Genomic DNA, 21,195 nt, shown 5'->3' with positions numbered 1-21,195 from the left:
AGGTGTGCCGTGGAAGATTGTCTGGTTCCATCTGATTAGTACTCCAAGTGATCGCCGTGATGGGCAGAACAATTACATGATCTTCCACAGGACTACAACTACCTGCTCTAATTAAATCTGTTGCCAACTGCCAGCAAAATAGAAGATGAAGAAGAAATTACATAATAGTCGTGCTGTGACTGAGACAGCGCAGCCATAATAGCAATAGACAAATATTTGAAAGAAAAAGTAGACCTGGTCCTGGAGAAACCTCTGACCCAGATGAAGGCCGTAGCATGAGTAGTGGTCAGAAGAAGCAAAAAGGTAACTGGGACAAACCGAGCCAATACCGCTATACCTGATGTGCGGGGAAAATGATCAATATGCTTTTTGTGATATTTTTGCTGCTGGCATGCCGTGTGATTTTTCTAACGTGAAATATGTGCCGTGGCTCCAAAAGGTTTGGAAACACTGGGTTAGACACTTGGAAATAATAAAATATTAAAAAGTAACTAATTTCATGACAATGTAGGCCAGCGTGGGTGTATGATCAGTACGACTGATGTGATCAATCACAGTCTATCGACCTTATAACTGATGAATGTTTAAGTGCAGGCAGCGGCAGCAACCAACCTTCAGATGCACACTGTCCTTCCAAAGAGACGTGCCCAGAGAAAACAAAGCCACGCCATTCACGTCTGTGGTGAGCTCTAGTTTTAGTGTGCTACCAACAAACAAGTACACTGGCTCATTGGCAGCAGGCTTGTTGTCTGGACCAACAACTTTGATCTGTGAACAAGACAGAGTAAGAAGTTGTAACAAGACTCACACATCTCCATAATAATGATTGTTATTGCCCTTGATTAGCTTCCTCTGCATGACTCAAAGCATCCCTAAATACTATTTCATACATCTAGTTACATTGTAACAAATGCAGTGTTACATCGTCCAGATTCTAGAGTCGTCTTAGAATCTTTTGGGCTCCAGGAGAAACACGTCCACCTCACGGTAGGATCAGATGAAAAGCTCATGAATCCTGCTGTGCAATGTCCTGACAGCAGGATGAGTCTGGTTACCTTTCCTTCAAACGGGATGCCAGGCTTGTATGCCTCAGGTACATCCTCGAAGGTGACAGTTCTGATGTCACAGGTGAAGCTGGTCTGCCCGTAGCCTTTAAGAATGACGCCTAGATGATAGTTAGCATACAGATTGCAGGTCATCAGGAATTCGCTGTGCTACCTTGATGAACAGTCGGCTTTTAGTCTGCCTACCTGTGCCATACTCTTCCATCTCAGCAGTCACCTCAAACGTGTCACTGTAGATGTTCTTGTGGAGGAAAAACGCCGTCATGTTCACAGTTTGTGTAGCACATCCACTTTTATCCGTCTAGAAGATCACAGAAAGTGAACACCAAGAAAGTAAAATCAGTGAAAAGGACTGATTGCAGTACAGTTAGCGTCTCTGTTAACATCTGGAACACTCACAGTTAGTTCGTAGGTCTTGCAGAGGTCTTTGTTTTGGGGAGATGAAAACCAGAAGAAACGGATGGCGTTTCTGCAGAACCGTGCCTTCACCGAACCAATAACAGGTTTCCCATACGTGTATCTGTTAAGAAAACATACAAAGATGAGATTTGTTGGAACGAGAACGGCCGGATCATGTTAGTTGTTGCCGGAAACATGACTGGTACAGAGTCTAGCCAGCCTCAGATCTTTCATTTCCTGTAGAGGCTTTGCCTTTTCCCAGCTGGCCACTGTTAATAGTATGAATTATATAAATACTCAAATTCCTCTAGTAAAAAGTACTATTATATCAAAGTACAGACAAAATAAGGAAAACATCATTGCTACAGGCAGTTTGTTGTTCCCACAAATCCAGACCCATCTTTTGTAATAAACGACAATGTTGTTAGCACCAGCGCTGCCCAGCTGCAGTTCTTCACAGTGTGGATTTCCTTGAACCAACACAGACAAGAACACCAGTTTCTGTTCAACTGGGACATTTACTTTCCACAAATCTTCAGTGCTGCCTCCTGATCCAGGACGGTAATCACACTGGGCAGATGAACCTTCACTTCATACTTTGGCAAAACTAGAGCAAAGGAAACAGAGTCAGATCTCCCCGTAGCTGAGAATTTACATAGACTGAGCTCGTAATCATTTCCGGTCTATAAGAGAAGATGCTTCATTTTTTCCCTCCCACCGTATTCTTTGATGTCAAAGCTGTGGGATATTTGTTCTCCCTTGTCTGTCAAGGCAGTGATGGTGTAGCTTCCTTGTACAGCCTCAGGAATCATGGGGTGTGAAAGATCAAGGATGCCGCCAACAACAGATTTATCCAGCCACTGGGCAATGCGATTTGAGCTAGGATCCTACACAGAGTAAAGACAGAGGAGAATTTATTTAGGGATGTCAAATCAAACGAGGCCGTAGCTTCCAGCCTCCAGCTCCTCTGCTGGGGCACACAGAGATGTTTCCAAGCCAGCCACCAGATAATCTGTGCTCTTTGTGGATTGTGGGTCAGCCCTGTGACATGGGGAGAAAAAAAACAACACACACACATGATCCCTCATCTGAGACGGGCATGCCAGAGTGCTTCCTGGAGCCAGGCATGGAAGAAGGACAAGCTCCTGCAGGAGGGACCAGTGCAATCCAAACATCGCCCAAACTGACTGGAGTGACATTTATCTTAACGAGCTCTCGTTTGGAGAAAAGAACCTATTATAGTCCTCCTCCTGATGGTTGCTTGTGTAATTAGGTCTGTGATTCAGAGGTAGCTAAAGTCCTTCTTAGTCTTCACAACAATGCAGCGCAGATATCCAATCTACAACAGACTATTGTAGATTGGATATCTTCTTAAACAGCACCACCCCAGAGAAGAAAAAAAGGGGGGGGGGGTGCAGGGAGCAGTCTGCACTTTAATTACATGTCATACAGCCCTCCCTCCATCGCCTCATTTCCTGCATCTTTGCCGTTACTCTCACAGAAGGCACAAATGGCAAAATCTTTTCAAAGAGCCAAACAGACATGTCAGCAGTTCCCAGAAGAGATGCCAATTTGAGTGTTTCTTACCTGCAGCGCCACTTCTTTATACTGAAAGGAAAACAGAAGAGTTTACATTTAGTTTATCTGCACACAGAATTAACACAATAAGGACAATTTATTAGAAACATATCAGTAAGGTTTCCTGTTGCAATGACTTTCAAGTCAGTATGCATGTAGGTCCCGGTTCAGATCACACAGCAGAACCCAATTACTCAGCAAGCACATAGCACTGAGTGTCCCGCTGACAGATGTGAAGGCGCCACACCCTGAAACAACACCACCACTGCCAGGTCTTATTTCCTAATTGGACGATAAGAGTCAAACAACACACGTCCCCCTCCACGGCTCATTTATTACCGTGTTCCTCTGTAACACCTTTGGCACACGTGATATTTTGGCCTCAATTATTTCGTTCTTACATCTCCAGAGTGCCGGAAAGAGCAGATGCATAATGGCAGATAAAGTCTCACAATGCCACGTCTTCACTACAGCTGGTGGGAGTTACCACCTTCAAGCTAGCTACTTTCATCATGTGATGCATCTGAACGGATTTCACGTCGACTGCGTGCAGTCGTGTTTTCAGCCTCTCGTCCAAAAACGGAAAAGGCCCTGAGCCGCTATTGATTCAGATGTTTGGGTCAAATGTAGTGTGCGCCAAATGAACTCTGACAGCATGTTTATCACACTACTCCACACAGCGCTCCACACCCACGCTGTCTTCAAAATCAACAAACAGCCTTCCTTTCACCTCCCACTCTCCTGAACCAAAATAGACCTTACTCTTCAGATTCACTGACTGCCTGCTACAAATCACAGCACATTATCAAGTTCGCTGCTTGAAATGACTCCACAAATGGCACAGCGGCACATGATTCTGACAGACGAGAACAAGTGGATAGAAACGTACCACTCGTTCCACAGGGATGAAATTGGCATCCATGGAGACGATCCGGAATTTGACTTTAAAAGAAAGAAAAAAAAATGCATTACTATACTGTATTTTCAGTTATTGCACAAGTGGATAATGAGAGGAAGAAGAAGACAAAGGGAAAACGATCCTGGTGATAGCAGATGGACTAAAAAGAAGCAAAGCAAAGTGTATGCAAGTCTCTCTTTATACTCTAATGAATTAGGGGCACATGTCAGATTCAGTGGGGAAAATGAATAAATCATGTTGATATCTATACTGATACAGACTGGTCACCGTGTTAGGAAAGGATGCCCCATCGTTTGATGGAAATGAGAATCATCAGTCTGCAGACGGCAGAATAAAGAAAAACCCTGAAAATCAAAGTGAATGATGGTGAAGACGAGTTTGTTTTACTGAAATGCAGCAACGGTGCTCAGCACTTTGTGCGACCCCCACGTGCTTGTCTGCATGCCTGACAACATCCCGGAGGATCTCCTCCCACATCCGGACCAGGGAATGACTGAGCTCCTGGACAGTGTGAGTTGCACCTGAAACATGATGCCCCAGAGGTGTTGGTGTTGGATCTCGGTCAGGTGAACGTAGGTGCCAGTCCATGGTATCAGTTCATACTGCCAGGCATTGTTGTGTCCAGTCTAGGGCCTGAGAATGGCTCCTAATGACAGTCAGGATGCTGTCGAGGTCTGTGTGTCCCTCCATGGATACGCCTCCAGTCATGCAGAACAATGTTACAGGCAGCATGTTCTCCACAGCTAGCCCACACCCTTTTACAACTGTCACATGTGCTCAGGCTGAACCTGAAGCTCATCTGGGCACCTGCGGTGGACCTGACAATTATAATACTGGAATACTAATAACACTAGTTCCATAGGTATCAGTAGTGACACTGACCCTAGCCAAATTCAAAACTAGTGGAACAGTCAGAAAAGATGAAGAGGGAAAAACGTCAGTGACCTTCAGCTGTGAAACCTTTCGCCTTTTGGAGTTGGCTCATTGTTGTCCCTGTAGCACACCGGTTGTTGCCTTCATTAACAACCCTGTCTGATACTTAACTGATCAGATCAACACCGCCCGAGTTTCAGTGACCTGGAATATGTATCGGAGAAGTCTACGGTTGCTGTTAGCCTTTTTTACACAGAAAAATATATCTTAACATGTATTTGCCTATTGTTGGAGGCAATACATTAAAAACCAAAAAAAACCAAAACATCTTTAAGGATTAGCTACTGATGACGTCACCTCAGCTTGAGCTGAGTGGTTCTGCCATTGGTTACGAAAGATGGATGTGTTGAGGAAAGGCGGGTCTGACTGTGACACAGCCAATGATCTTCTGTTTTGAAATAATAATAATAATAATAATAATAATAATAATAATAATAATGGATTGCATTTATATAGCGCTTTTCAAGGCATCCAAAGCGCTTTACAACTCCATTATTCATTCACTCACATTCACACACTGGTGGAGGCAGCTACAGTTGTAGCCACAGCTGCCCTGGCGCCATCTGCCCGTCTGGCCAACACCAGTAGGCGGTCTCTCCCAAGGACACAACGACCAGGACAGAGAGCCCAGGGATCGAACCGGCGACCTTCCGGTTACAGACGCGCTTCCCAACCCCCTGCTCCACGGTCGCCCCCCAAATGTGGTATGACTAAGGCTACGTTCACTCTGCAGGTCTTGATGCTCAATTCCGATTTTTTGATCAAATGCGATTTTTTTTGTCTGCTCGTTCACACTACAAATAAAATGCGACAGCAAACGCGCTCTAGTGTGAACGCTCAAAGCGGCCGCATGCGCAAAAGCAGACGTCACGCACAACGCGCTCTGTTTAGACCCAGAGCAACAGTATGTTTCGGACTTTACGTTTCCCAATTTTGCTCTAAGTTATAAAGTTATTTTGTTATTTACATTTGGCCTAATAATTCGGATACGGGTCGCATAGGGTCAAAAAAGTCGGATTTGATGCGCTTTCGCCTGCACTGTGAACGTAGCTTTTGATTTCCAAAACAGACTAAATTTATTGCCACCTGGTGGCCGTCAGACAGAATGCAGGTTTAAGGCTCTTCTGCATCGGGTTCATTTTTCTGACGCTGCAGCTACATCCATGTTTTATTCCACGTGCGATTTGGCGAGCGTGGCTTAGCTGGCCAAATAATACCAACTGAAAGCCGATTTCACAGTGACACGGTAAAGTGTAATGTTACTTCTGATTGGATCACCTGTGTCTGCAAATGGAAAGCATGAGACAGATTGATTTAGGTAAAAATATATATGTTACAGTATTCTTGTGGTTATAGCTTTGAACTTGTTTATAGAAGCTGACTGACAAGCTCATTTTGTTGAGACTGACACCAGTTTATAAACTGTTATATGGGTCAAATTCATTTTTGATTTTTACTCGTGAAACATAACGTCGTCGTGAGTCCTTACTGAAACACTATGGCAATGCTATTAAAAAATAAACTTGTTTTACTGTCATAAGGAGTTGCAGAATACCCAAAAAAGTTAAACTCCACTAGATCATCTTATCTTAATCAGACTTAAAAAAAAAAAATGGTAAATGGTCTGTATTTATATAGCGCCTTACTAGTCCCTAAGGACCCCAAAGCGCTTTACATATCCAGTCATCCACCCATTCACACACACATTCACACACTTAGACACACAGACTTATTCAGGAGTTAGCAGCCTGCACTAGCACTCGACGGCACTAAGTGGTCAAATAAACTCCTTTTCTCTTCACCCACTCAGCGTGTAGGCCTTTCCTACTTTAAATATAAACAGCCTCTCTCTAGGAAAGCACTCTTCTTCTGTGCACTGAACAGACAACAACCCTCAAGTTATCAAGTTATTAAGTGGTGGCTCAGCATTATGCAGATATATCAGACCAAAAATGTGCAAGCACAGCAGAATGGGTAAGCAGTGCAGACGAGACGGCGCTGCAGTAGCGTATCGCTCCTTCTACAACACAACAGCTCCAACACCTCCACACTCACTCCACCTACCAGTCTGTCCAGGTTTGTAGATGGGCTTATCAGTCCGGACGATGTGGATGAAAGTTGGAGGCTCGATGACGACTTTGGTATGCTTGCTCGTCAGATTTTTTTCATGGAAAATATTGACATAAACTGTTGCCACAATTCGGCTGCGTACTGCAGGGACCTGCAACACCAGCAAACACACATTTGTCAGAGATGGAAAACATTTCATGCAGAGCACAATCTGTACTTTTCCTCCACAGCACTGTGTAACAGTTTTCACACACACCCAAAGAAATGATTTATTTTTGAGTAACAAACAGCCAAGATATAGTTTTAAATTGTTTTGTTTGTTTTTGCCAGTTTAGCCTTTTTATGTAGACTACATTGGTTCGTCCCAGGTGTTACTCTCCTTTTCATGCATGAATGAGTCAGAGGTTAGAATAAAGTGAAAAACTAAATAAAACACATTCCACTGAAAATGGCAGGTACACAGCGTGGACTGCAAATGGGTGAAAGTGCAGCCAAACACATTGAAAGACTTTCAGAAAGTCTGAAGAACTAATGCTGAAAACCACTTTAAAAAGTGACAGTGTTGGCCCGCTTCCTTGGACACAAAATGTGTGGCAGCTCATGACTTTTGCATTAAACGTGTCATAAAAAGCCATCTGAGCTGTGCTGCTCTTAGGGAACAATGTTGCACACAGTTAATTATGAAATGCTGTCACACTTGTGCACGTTTTCACTTGTTAATGCTGCTGTTACATAACAAGGACCAGAACCACTTCCACACATGTCAAAAAGACTGTTGTGTTCAGATGTGTGTTGTGAGACTGAGCGCAGGGTTGGCTTCCAGAGGAATGCAGGTACATAGCTAGCCTCTGGCAGAAAGCAGTCTTTGTGCCTAGAGACAAAAACCAGTCCTGCAACAGGGCCAAATAGCAGGAACAAAGTGAAACTAAGCGCGACTGTCACAGAGGCTATTTGGGTCGGCGGGTCGTTCCACATCAATATGGAGCAAGGCCTGCAAGTTGCATAACAGCAAGCAGAGGTGTGACATAAAGCAGAGCTGCAATTTGCAGAGAACCCACTGAGGTTGGCAGTCTCAGTCATGGCGCCGGGAGGATAATTAGGTCCAAACTTGTGCCAAGATTTAAGCCATTAGCTTAATGGATGGTGATAGGAATTCTGCTTGGAAACCACGCTGGTGCATTTACTGTCTACAAACAACACAACACAAAGCTTTTTGTTTTGTTTTTAAAAAGTGAAATACTGTAAATACCGCGAATCATTGTTCACGATTAGTCATGCTGGAGGTACATCATCGAAAAACAGCTGCAATTCAGCCAGAGGACGTTCTGAAGACAGTATTTAATGAATCAGAGTGAATATTTGTTTACAGCAGCTGTGTAGGAAACGAAGAGAACACTTATTACTGTAAAAGGAAGCTGGTTTCACGGATAAAACACTAGGAGCTAGAGCTGATTGGTCCGTGTGTGATTTACACTCTGGCGTGATGGCGTGGGATAACCACCAAGCAGATTTCATTCACAAACAGAAACTTCCATGTGGTTAGTGCTACAATTAAAATTTCAATCGCTTTATATCGAAAACATAATGAAATGTTCCAGAAGAAAAAAGTTTACCCAGTGAAATATGTATTTCTGGGCTATGGTCTAATAGGACCCCACTCATCCTGAACTATCCCCCACATGAAACTGGAAGTGTGGAGAGTGGGAGTCTGAGTATTCACAAGCTCTTTTGTGCTTTTCTTGGATCTGACCTGGAAGTTTAGGCAGCGGTAGAAGTCCTCATTTACTTGCTCATCTAAGATTGTGACAGAGCCCTCAGTGAGGCCGATGACCATGCGCACAGGCCCAGTCAGGCCGTGAATTTGGGCACACAGGGTCTCCTGTTTCCCTGCAGTCACACGCGAACTCACAGTCACTGCATAAATCCTGCAAGGAGAAGAAGAAAGTACCCTCATTAAAAACAACCCAAACTGTCAGCACTCGTTTAAGTGAAAAGCTAGGAGAAAAACAGTGCCAAGCATTAAAAAGTACAGCCCAGCTCCATGTTAAACACACGTTTGATTTAGAGAGATAACCGCTAATGTTTAAAAAGCACAAACTTCTAGCGTGTTGCTACAGCTAGCTGATAAATGGTCCAGTTAAAGAACTAAATGAGTGTGGCGCAGGGTTAAATCCTACAACCATCATCTGTGTCTTTGTTTCAAGGTGAAAGAGTCTGATTTAACCTCAAACAAAACCAGTTTCTTGTGCTCCAATATAAAAGTTAACACCCTGCATGTGAATTATGTAGCTTCTAAGAGAAGGAGTGTGCTAACAAGCTGCTACATGAGAAGTTAAAAGCATCCGATTACAGCAACACACTGAAATTCAGTGAGCGACTCATTCTGTCACAGATGTTTGTCAAAGCACACTACACGGCCAGGTGACTGGAAGCACGACTGGAAAACACCATCAAACGTTAAAAGGATGCAATTTACTTTTTCTGGAGGGAACCAGAGTTATGCTATAGTTGTGATTTGGCCTGCAAAAAGACAGGAAGACAGGACAAAAGACACTATGCTGAAATAGAGAATGGTGTGTGAACACACAGTAAATGAAAAAGGGTGAATGAAGGAAAGTGACTGTAAGTTAAAGCATCAGTTTTTATTTTAAAATCCACTGTGGTGGTAGAGAGAGGCAAATGTATCCAAAACATCAGTCATCTTCCAAACATTTATGGACCTAACTGTATGTAACAGAAATACTCCCCATTATGAATTTCTTCTTAATGTACCTGCTTGTGCACAACACATATAGTCTACAGAAACTGTGTGCACAGTATTTTTATTTCAGCCCTGGAATCAAAAGGGAAGCAGAGTTCCAGTAACTCCTGTATCCCCATGCCATCCTTCCTGCACAGCGGACATATTCATCCAAATAACCACACAAGGCCCATATAAGTTACATGTGCAAATGAACATTGGAAAACATCAGCAACAGCCATGATATCAGCTTCTAACGAAGCACTCTGCTGGATTCTCTGTGTCGACGCTGCTTGGCACACAGGGGCCTGCTGCTGCCAATGAGAAATAAAGGACGCATTTAATTGCGTTTTGGGTGGTGCTGCTGAGAATATTGATGCTGTTTTTGCCAGGGAGAAAGTTGCACAATGATGAAAAGTCATTTGACTCCCAGTGTAAACTATGAAAGGCATGCGAGCCATGATGATTAAAGTTTAGAGCAAGCAAAAAAAGTCAGGGTGGAAAATGTTATTCGGCCTTCCAGTACCATGGAAATCATGTCCCATTTACACGCTACTCAGGTAAAGCCGAGAGCAGGTTATTAATCAAATGCTGGTAAGTTGTAGCAGATGGGACATGCGCGTACGCACGCACACATAGTCTTTGCTCATTGCATAACACTGTCCTGTGGCCACACACTGGACTTTCTGCCTCACCAGTGGAATGTGCAGGTTTTTCGTGATTACACCAGAATCGAGTGACAAATACATGATGACGCTGCGCGTGACATTTTTTTTTAAAATAAAGTTTTTCCAACACCACCTCGTGCAACTATTTGGACGCGTCTTGGCGCGAGGGGCAAGCCAAACTTTAGCACAATGACATGCATGAGTTTCGTTAGAAATATACGTTTACTTACGTGTCGTTGAGCAAGGCCGATGCTTGCACGAGAGCTGATGAGAGTATGACAGCAAACAGCTGAAGGACATGTGCCATAGCTGCAGAGGAGAGTCGGTGCTTTGCGAGCAGCGACACGAGCGGAGCGAACCGGACTGCACCGGAGGAGGAGGACGGACTTACAACCCCAGGGCCCGGACCCAGAGAGAGAGAGAGGGGGAGACACCGAGGGATGTGCGTGGTACCAAGTAGCTGTAAGAGAGGGGGTCTGCTACAGTGATTTGCTGTTTTTACTGCAAACACCGCCACCCCCTCTTTCCGAGTCACTCCCCCCAACCTCGTTGGACCTTTGCAGCCGCCTCCCTGTTCCCGAAAGACTCCCAAAAGTCTAATTACACGCGCACACACACAGAGTCCTGCCTGCGGACAGTGTCTGCTGCTCGAGTTTCTGAAGAATTTCAGGAAAGCCCAGTGGGGCTGAGACGAGAGTGGGTGGAGAGGTCTGATACAGTCGAGATGACCCTGCACTTTGAGCACCTGTTGGCCAATAACAGTCAACGGGGCTTTGAAAACAACAAAGATAAGGCAGGGGCTCTGTGGACCTTAACTGTGTCCCCCAAAGCCTGCAGCTTTTCAGAGTTTTAGCATTTAGCGTTTCCCCCTAGAAACACTAAACACAAGAATTACAAATGTCCTCGTGCACTACCTTCACATGCAGGAGATATGAAGTTTTCTCAAATGATGAGAGCAATATTAAGCCCAATCCAATGTTTACCACCAGCAAACTCTTTAATCCCACTCAGCCTAATTGTTGTGCCCTGTCTCGTTTGTTTGTTTGCTTGGATGATAAGATCAGTGGTATCAGGTCACAGTTCAAGCCCGGAGCCTGTCAGCCTGGCCGAGGGTCTCAGTTCTGTTCTTTGACTTTTATCTGATTTTCATGACAGATCTCCTTGATATCCACATTTCTAGCTGACATTATTCCTAAAGCATTTCTACCTCCCACTGGCTTCTGACTAATGTCAGTCAGTCTCTCTCATTTGATTTCAAATCACTTTACAGCCAGAGCTGTCCCCGGACTGTTAAAGGGAAATAATATATTTGATAAATTCCAGTCTCGTTGTTGACAGAATGATAACACAGAAACAAGATTACTAATGTTATTCTTATTCACTTAGATAAAGGTGAAAATGGAATTTTAGATTTATTTGATTCATCAGCAGCTGTTGACACCATTAATCATGTCATTCTTATTGAGAAAATATGGACCTGTGTTTGTATCTGTGTAATTGCACTGAAAAAGTTTTCATCAAACCTTCAGTCCAGTTTTATTTATACAGCACCAAATCACAACATCAGTCGCCTTAAGACACCTTTCACTGTAGGTCGACCCTACAATAATACATTCAGAGAAAAACCCAACAACCACATGACCCCCTATGAGCAAGCACTTTGGCGACAGTGGGAAGGAAAAACTCCCTTTTAACAGGAAGAAACCTCCGGCAGAACCAGGCTCAGGGAGGGGCGGGGCCATCTGCTGCGACCGGTTGGGGTGAGAGAAGGAAGACAGGATAAAGACATGCTGTGGAAGAGAGACAGAGGTTAATAACAGATATGATTCAATGCAGAGAGGTCTGTTAACACATAGTGAGTGAACAAGAAACACCCAGTGCGTCATGGGAATCCCCGGCAGCCTAACTAAGGGAGGATTCAGGGTCACCTGGTCCAGCCCTAAGTCTATGCTTTAGCAAAAAGGAAAGTTTGAAGCCTGATCTTGAAAGTAGAGGTGGATAAGCAAATACATCTAAAAGTTAAAAGTACTGAGGCATATGTCCATAAACCATACCATAAAGTCCTCTGAGACAGGATATTTCTAATTTTAGCTACGGCCAGGATGTCTACTGAGGCATGAGATGGTATCTCGCCCCTGCAGAGGCTGCATATGTAGTCTAATTCCTTCAGGATGGCACATCAATATGTGCCATTACCAGTGTTGGGGAGTAACGGAATACATGTACCGCCGTTACGTATTTAAAATACAAAATATGAGTAACTGTATTCCGTTACAGTTACCGTTTAAAAAGGTGGTATTCAGAATACAGTTACTTTGTTGAAATAAATGGATTACACTGCGGTACTTTCCTGTTTCATATTGTCGCGGGTCAGGACTGTTTGGGTTTTGTTTGACAGCTACGTTCTGTTGTTCCAGGCGGCAGCGTTACGGTTGCCATGGTTACAGAGTGATGCTCTCGCTCTGAGTGTTTCCTGGGTGAGAGAGCGCATTTTTGTTGTTGTTGTGCTAAGCTAATAGGCAGAATGCAGAATGCAGCATCATAGGCAGTGTAGTCCGTGCTGCAGGGAGAATGGACTGCCATACCCGTTATGTGTCTGTGAGCGAGGGAGAAAAAGGAGAGTCGAAAAGTACGAGCTGTCATCGAGCAGAAACGGGAGCTGGAAGCATGTAAATATAATAATAACCACTGCAGCCAAGAAGAGAGCCTGACGAGCCCAGTTGTAAGTAAGCTATTAAGACTCGACTGTACACCGTGTTCGTGTTTTCCTCCGAAAACAATAAGTTCCGTTGGAGCAGCCTTTCAACGCCTCTCTCTGTCTCTCACAAGAAAGTTGACCCACACAACAAAGTAAAGCTATTTTTCGGCTACGAGCCGACAGGGACCCCGCCGTATTAGTCAGAGGTCCCTTTACTACAGTTCGGAGTCGCGGACCTTCAGTAATAGTAATAAATCACACAGCAATAGTACATTCACGTTGTTGTAAAAAGCATGATAATATATTAAGTAATCCAAAGTATTCAGAATACGTTACTCTCATTGAGTAACGTAACGGAATACGTTACAGAATACATTTTGGGGCATGTATTCTGTAATCTGTAATGGAATACATTTTAAAAGTAACCTTCCCAACACTGGCCATTACCAGAAGGTTTGCTGTGTTTCCCAGCACAGTCTGAAGATCATGGAGGAGATTCCAGGAGATAGACAGTTACTCTACGAGAGCTTTAGAGAGAGAGGTCCTTCACCATCTGCAGGACTAGTATCTGCACCTTTGTGTAAGGAGGAACAGGACCAGCACAGAGATACGAAATGACCTCCAGCAGGATGCTGGTGTGAATGTCTCTGACCATACAATCAGAAACAGACTTCATGAGGGTGGCCTGAGAGCTCAACATCTAGTGGGCTCTGTGCTCACTGCCTGGCACCGTGGAGCCTGATTAGCATTTGCCATAGAATACCTGGAATGCCATATTCACCACAGGTGTCCTGTGGTTTTTACAGATGAGAGCAGGTTCACCCCAGCACATGTGACAGACGTGAAAGGTTCCGGAGAAGCCGTGGATGACGTTTTTCTGCCTATAACATTGTTCAGCATGACTGATTTGGTGGTGGGTCAGTGATGGTCTGGGGAAGCAAATCCATAGAGGGGCACACAGACCTCTACAGGCTAGGCAACGGCACCCTGACTGCCATTTAAGTATCAGAATGAAATCCTTTAAACCCAGTATAGCATGTTAAATTCATCTGTATTTAATGCCTTTCTAATGTTGGTGTTCTATATTGTTTTTGTTATTTCAACATGTATTTTACTTTTAGTATTTCTATTTTGTATCAACCCAAGTGTCAATATAGTCACTGGCCCCAGATACTTTTTAATGTTCTTAATCCTTTTTGCTCCACGTGATAATGCTGGAGCTGTACCTTCACCAAGTACGTGTGATGACCTTTTGGCATTTTTATCCACAAGGTTTTGGCTATTAGGTTCCTCCTATGTGCTCAGCTATCTTAGAGCAGTTTGCGTCTGTCTCCCTGAACGAATTGTCTGTGGTAGTTTGTCACCTAAGATCATCACACTGCCCATCAGATTATCTTCCCCAAAGTCTGCTAAAAAATACTGTCAGGCCTTTTATCCGGAGATTAATCAACACTTCCCTTGCTACAGGCTGTGTCCCATCATGCTTTAAACAAGCTATAGTTCAGCCTCTTCTTAAAAAACACAATCTGGACCCAACTGTTCTGTCCAATTACTGGCCAATCTCAAAGCTTCCCTTTCTTTCTAAAGTTCTGGAGAAAGTGGTCTATTTACAGTTGCAGGCCCACCTTGATCTTAATCAGATTTCTGAAAAATTTAAATCCAGTTTTAAATCACTACACAGCACTGAGACAGCACTTTGAAGGGTTTTTAATGATACTCTTTTAACTCTGGACTCTGGCAGCCCTGCTGCCCTCTTCTTGTTGGACTTGTCAGCAGCCTTTGACACAGTCGACCACAACATCCTGTTATCACGGCTGGAATCATATGCTGGCCTAAAAGGGTCTGCTCTCCAGTGGTTTTGTCTTATTTATCTGGAGGGATTTTTTATGTCAACATGGGCCCTCACAGCTCCAAAATAGCCCCTCTTAATTATGGTGTATCTCAAGGCTCGATTTTGGGTTCTGCCTTGTTTGCACTGTATGTGTTGCCACTGGGGTCTATTTTCTCACAGTACAACCTTTCATTCCACTGTTTTGCAGATGACTTGCAGATCTACCTTTCTTTAAAAGCAGGGAGACACTCGCTTCAGCTATTATTACGCTGCCTGGATGACAAAAAACAGTGGGTGTCTTTAAATTTCGTTAAAATAAATGAAGACAAAACAGAGGTTGCCGTTTTTGGTAATTTCGTTAATAATCACATTGACAGTGCTCTGGGCCCATTATCTTCCTATTGTAAGACCAATGTAAAAAACCTCGGTGTGCACCTTGATGGTTCCTTCAAACTGTGTAAGCAGGTGAGCACAGTAGTCCAATCCAGCTTTCTTCATTTAAGACAGCTAGCCATGGTTAAGCCATACCTTCCAGCTAATGTCTTTGAATGTGTTAGTCATCTGTTCATTACGTGCAGACTGCGCTACTGCAATTCTGTGTACTTTGGTCTGGACCAGGCCTCTCTTTATCGTCTCCAGTTGGTCCAAAATGCAGCTCCTCATCTGCTAATTGGCACTAAACGTTAGGAGCATATAACCCCAGTTTTACCATCTCTGCACTGGCTTCCTGTCTCCTACAGGATCTAAAATAAACCTTTACTTTCTGATTTTAAGTCACTTAACGAGCAAGCTCCTAACCTGTCTGAGCTCCTATTTATTTATGCCCCAGAAAGAACTGTGAGGTCCAGGTCAAAACTAACCTCAGCTATTCCACGGACTAAACTTAAGTCTCATGATGACAGAGCCTTCTGTGGCAGGTCCCAGACTTTGGAATAGTGCTCCTCTTAACATTAGATCTGCACAAACACTCGAACATTTTCAATCGTTCCTAAAGACACATTTTTAAGGTCTGGCTTTTAACACCCAACATTTTGGTTTTAACAGCCTTAGTTGTTGTTGTTTTTGTTGACTTATTTCATTTACTTATTTGTTTTTTCTATATTTTATTGCATCATTGTTTTGCATGTTATTTGTTTTAGTGGCATTTTACATTGTTAAGCACTTTGTGCAGCATGGACTGTTTGGAAATGTGCTATATAAATAAACTTGACCTTGACTGTTTGTATTTTATGTTCAGCACTTTGGTCAGTGCTCGTGACAAATAAACAATCTTGAATCTTCAATTAATCTTATTATTATAAGCCCATCCATCCATCCAACCAGCCATCCATCCATTTTCTTCCACTTATCCAGGGCCGGGTCACGGGGGCAGCAGCCTAAGCATAGAAGCCCAGACCTCCTTCTCCCCAACCACCTCCTCCAGCTCGTCCAGGGGAACACCCAGGCGTTCGCAGACCATCCGAGAGATATAGTCTCTCCAGTGTGTCCTGGGTCTGCCCTGGGGCCTCCTCCCGGTGGGACATACCTGGAACACCTCAGGAGGCATCCTTGTCAGATGCCCAAACCACCCACCCTTCGGAGGAAGCTCATTTCCACCGCTTGTATCTGCAATCTCTTTCTTTCGGTCACTACCCACAGCTCGTGACCATAGGTAAGGGTAGGGACGTAGATCGACCGGGAAATTAAGAGCTTCGTTTTTACACTCAGCTCTCTCTTCAACACAACAGACCGGTAGAGCGTCTGCACCAATCCGTCTGTCGATTTCTCGCGCCCTTCTCCCGTCACTTGTGAACAAGACCCTGAGATACTTAAACTCTTCCACCTGGGGCAGGAACTCGTCCCCGACCCAGAGTTGGCACTCCACCCTTTTCCGGCTGAGGACCATGGCCTCAGATTTGGAGGTACTGATTCCCACCGCTTTACACTCGGCTGCAAACCGTTCTAGTGCGAGGTGGAGGCCATCACCTGATGAAGCCAACAGAACCACATCATCTACGAAAAGCAGAGATGAGATTCTGAGACCACCCAAGTGAAAGCCTTCCATCACTTGGCTACGCCTAGAAATTCTGTCCATAAAAATATGAAAAAAATTATGAGGCCTGGTCCTGGTCCAAATTACGAGCGGAACTGGTAATAAAGGGCATCTCCGGTGGTGTCCATCACCCACTGGGAACAAGTCCGACTTATTGCTGGCTATGCGGACCAAGCTCTTGCAACGGTTGCATAAGGATTGAATAACCTGTAGCAATGGGCCAGACACCCCATACTCCCGAAGCACCTCCCACAGGACACCCCAAGGCCATCGAATGCCAGTTGAATGCCTTCTCCAAGTCCACAAAACACATGTAGGCTGGTTGTTCAAACTCCCATGCACCCTCAAGGATCCTCGAGAGGATAAAGAGCTGATCCAGTGCTCCACAAGCAGGATGAAAATCACATTATTCCTCCTGCGTGGTTCGACTAACGGACGAACTCTCCTCTCCAGCATCCTGGCATAGACTTTCCCAAGAGAGCTGAGGAGTGTGATTCCCCTCGCAGCCGAGTGTGAAGCGGTGGGAATGAGAATCAGCACCTCCTATTTTGAGGCCATGGTCCTCAGCCGGAAAAGGGTGGAGTGCCCACTCCGGGTCGGGGATGAGTTCCTGCTCCAAGTGGAGGACTTTAAGTATCTCGGGCTCTTGTTCACAAGTGACGGGAGAAGGGCGCGAGAGATCAACAGACAAATTGGTGCAGACGCTCTACTGGTCTGTTGTGGTGAAGAAAGAGCTGAGTGTAAAAATGAAGGTCTCAATTTACGGGTCGATTTATGTCTCTATGTGACCGAAAGAACGAGATCGCGGATACAAGCGGTGGAAATGGGCTTTCTCTGAAGGGCTTCTCCAAGTCCACAAAACACATGTAGACTGGTTGGGCAAACTCCCGTGCACCCTCAAGTATCCTTGAGAGGATAAAGAGTTGGTCCAGTGTTCCATGACCAGGACGAAAACTGCATTGTTCCTCCTGTATCCGAGGTTCGACTAACAAATGGACTCTCCTTTCCGGGATTCTGGCATAGACTTTCCCAGGGCGGCTAAGGAGGGTGATCCCCCTGCTCAGTGCAGCGGCTTTGACAATGGAGGTGCTGAATGTGGTCCATTTGGACTCAATGTCCACAGTCTTCCTTGGAATGCTGCTGAAGCTCTGCTGGAGGTGTGCGTTGAAGATCTGACTGGACTGGGGCCTCTGCCAGGCATTCTCAGTGCACTCTCACTATACATTTGGGTGTGCCAGGTCTGTCCAGCATCCTCCCCCGCCACCTGATCCAACATCCCTGAGTGTCCAGAACATATGGCTGCATGTCTGGTGATACGATTACAAAATCAATCATCGACCTGCTGCCTAGAGTGTCCTGCTCCCAAGTGAACTTGTGGACACTCTTATATTCGAACATGGTGTTCATCATGGACAAACTGTGAGTTTGCACAGAAGTCCAAAAACAAATCACCACTCATGTTCAGATCCGGGAGACCCTTCCTCTCAATCACACCCTCCAGGCCTCACTGTCGTTGCCCACATGAGTGTTGAAGTCTCCTAATAGGACAACAGGTGGAGCACCCTCAAGTACCCCGCCCAGGGACCCAGGGAAGGCTGGGTATTCTGAACTCAGTCCATAAGCACAAGCAACAGTCAGGATCCTTCCCTGACCTGAAAGCCCAGGAAACAAACCCTCTTGTCCACCGGGAGAAACCCCATCGTACCAGCAGCAAGCCGAGGGGATACTAGAATACCCACCCCGGCCCGCCGCCTCTCACCAAGAACTCCAGACTGAGACAGAGTCCAGCCCCTTTCCAGGATAATGGTTCCAGAGCCCAAGCCGTGGGTTGAGGTGAGCCCGACAATATCTAGTCGGTACTTCTCAGCCTCATGCACTAACTCAGGCTCCTTCCCCACCAGAGAGTTGACGTTCCATGTCCCAATTGCTAGTCTTAGTAACTGGGGATCAGTCAGCCAGGGCCTCTGCTCTTGGCCGCCGCCTGGCACACATTGCACTTGACCCCTACGGTGCCTCCTGAAGGTGTTGGGCTTGCAGGAGGATGGGCCTATGTTCCTTTTTCATGCTGTGCTTGGCTCCATGGACTAAGGCCCGGTGTTCTGACAAACCATCCTACTTTGGCAAACCGTCCTACCATACGTAGTTTATGTCCTTTTCTGCTGTCACACAATAATTCCAGCATAAATTTAAGTATGTAGGATGGTTTACCACTTAACTTTACCCATCAAAGTATACTTATAGCACATATTTATAAAAGCAGGATGGTTTGGCACTTAATTTTATGTGCACAGAAACAATTGGTAGGATGGTTTGTGACTTAGGATGGACTCCCAGAACACAGGCCACCAGATGCTCGCCCTCGGGCATCCTCCCTGGGCCTCGCTCAAACCTACAGTGGATACGGAAAGTATTCAGAACCCCTTAAATTTTACACTCTTTGTTATATTGCAGCCATTTGCTAAAATCATTTAAGAAAATTTTTTTTGTCATTAATGTACACACAGCACCCCATATTGACAGAAAAATGCAGAATTGTTGACATTTTTGCAGATTTATTAAAAAAGAAAAACTGAAATATCACATGGTCCTAAGTATTCAGACCCTTTGCTCAGTAGTTAGTAGAAGTACCCTTTTGATCTAATACGGAAATTAGTCTTTTTGGGAAAGATGTAAAGTTTTTCACACTTGGATTTGGGGATCCTTTGCCATTCCTTTTTGCAGATCCTCTCCAGGTCTGTCAGGTTGGATGGTAAATGTTGGTGGACAGCCATTTTTAGGTATCTCCAGAGATGCATAATTGGGTTTAAGTCCGGGCTCTGGTTGGGCCATTCTAGAACAGTCACAGAGTTGTTGTGAAGCCACTCCTTCGTTATTTTAGCTGTGTGCTTAGGGTAATTGTCTTGTTGGAAGGCAAACCTTCAGCCCAGTCTGAGGTCCTGAGCACTCAGGAGAAGGTTTTCTTCCAGGATGTCCCTGTACTTGGCCGCATTCATCTTTCCCTCAATTGCAACCAGTCGTCTTTTCCCTGCAGCTGTAAAACACCCCCACAGCATGATGCTGCCACCACCATGCTTCACTGTTGGGACCGTATTGGCCAGGTGATGAGCAGTGCCTGGCTTTCTCCACACATACCACTTAGAATTAAGGCCAAAAAGTTCTATCTTGGTCTCATCAAACCAGAGAATCTTATTTCTCACCATCTTGGAGTCCTTCATGTGTTTTTAAGGAAACTCCATGCAGGCTTTCCTGTGTCTTGCACTGAGTTGCAACTGCAACATTCTGTGCTTCACGGAGACATGGCTGACCCCCACCGTGCCGGACCAGGCCGTAACTCCGTCGGATTCATTCTTTGTGCTCCGCGCGGACAGAACGGCAGAGTCGAACAAAACCAAAGGTGGGGGAGTGTGTTTCATGATAAACAGAAAGTGGTGTGATGCCAGGAGCATTTCTACTCTCTCCAGCGGCTGCTCGCCACATCTGGAGTTCCTGAGCATTAAGTGCCGCCCTTTCTATCTGTCCGTGAGTTCACCTCAGTCATCGCCACGGCGGTCTACATCCCACCCCAAGCGGACACAGGTATGGCTTTGTCCGAATTACATGATGTGCTGAGCTCGCTTCAAAACAAGGACCCAGGCGCAGCCCTCATTGTAGCAGGAGACTTTAACAAAGCGAACCTCAGACAAGTCATGCCAAACTTTTACCAGCATGTCTCGTGTCCAACGAGAGGGGATCGGATTTTGGATCACTGCTACACGCCATACAAGCAGGGCTACAAAGCTGTCTCACACCCGGCTTTTGGGAAGTCTGACCACAACGCCATCTTCCTCATTCCCCAGTATAAACAAAGCATACGGAGGGAAGACGTGACCAAGAGGGAAGTAAAACGGTGGACTGCCCAATCAGAAGCTACGCTACAGGACGCACTCAACGACGTAGACTGGGACATGTTCAGAGCATGCGCAGTCGACATCAACGAGTTTACGGAAGTAGCAGTATGCTTCGTCAATATGCTAGCAGAGGAGATTATCCCCACTGCGAGAGTCACCACATTCCCAAACCAGAAACCGTGGATGGACAGATCGATCCGCACTGCAGTAAACGCCAGGACCGCCTCCTACAACGCGGGTCTCGCCACTGGCGATATGAGCGCCTACAAAGCAGCCTCATACGGCGTGCGGCGCGCGGTGAGAGATGCCAAACGCCGGTACCGGGAACGTGTGGAGTCCCGCTTCCACCAAGGCGACACACGGAGTATGTGGCACG

The 21,195-nt window shown here is 45.3% G+C and overlaps 1 protein-coding gene across 1 annotated transcript in view; it reads right to left on the bottom strand.

Annotated features, from left to right (window-relative positions):
• Nucleotides 1–11,032, bottom strand: part of LOC309688468 (alpha-2-macroglobulin) — a 73,695-nt gene extending 62,663 nt beyond the window's left edge. Inside the window, exons 1-11 of the mRNA XM_082504238.1 lie at nt 10,602–11,032; nt 8,714–8,888; nt 6,958–7,114; nt 3,931–3,983; nt 3,051–3,071; nt 2,182–2,350; nt 1,986–2,070; nt 1,464–1,584; nt 1,251–1,365; nt 1,056–1,165; nt 613–768 (exon numbers count right to left, since the gene is read on the bottom strand). Of these exons, the coding sequence (XP_082360364.1) occupies nt 613–768; nt 1,056–1,165; nt 1,251–1,365; nt 1,464–1,584; nt 1,986–2,070; nt 2,182–2,350; nt 3,051–3,071; nt 3,931–3,983; nt 6,958–7,114; nt 8,714–8,888; nt 10,602–10,678 (1,239 nt within the window). The 5' untranslated portion in view covers nt 10,679–11,032. The remainder of the gene's footprint in view (nt 1–612; nt 769–1,055; nt 1,166–1,250; nt 1,366–1,463; nt 1,585–1,985; nt 2,071–2,181; nt 2,351–3,050; nt 3,072–3,930; nt 3,984–6,957; nt 7,115–8,713; nt 8,889–10,601) is intronic.
• Between the last annotated feature and the right edge of the window lie 10,163 nt (nt 11,033–21,195).

The sequence above is a fragment of the Aulonocara stuartgranti genome, assembly GCF_965226115.1.
Source record: "Aulonocara stuartgranti genome assembly, chromosome: 14".
Classification (NCBI taxonomy): Eukaryota; Metazoa; Chordata; class Actinopteri; order Cichliformes; family Cichlidae; genus Aulonocara; species Aulonocara stuartgranti.
This window is presented reverse-complemented; position numbering and strand designations above follow the sequence as displayed.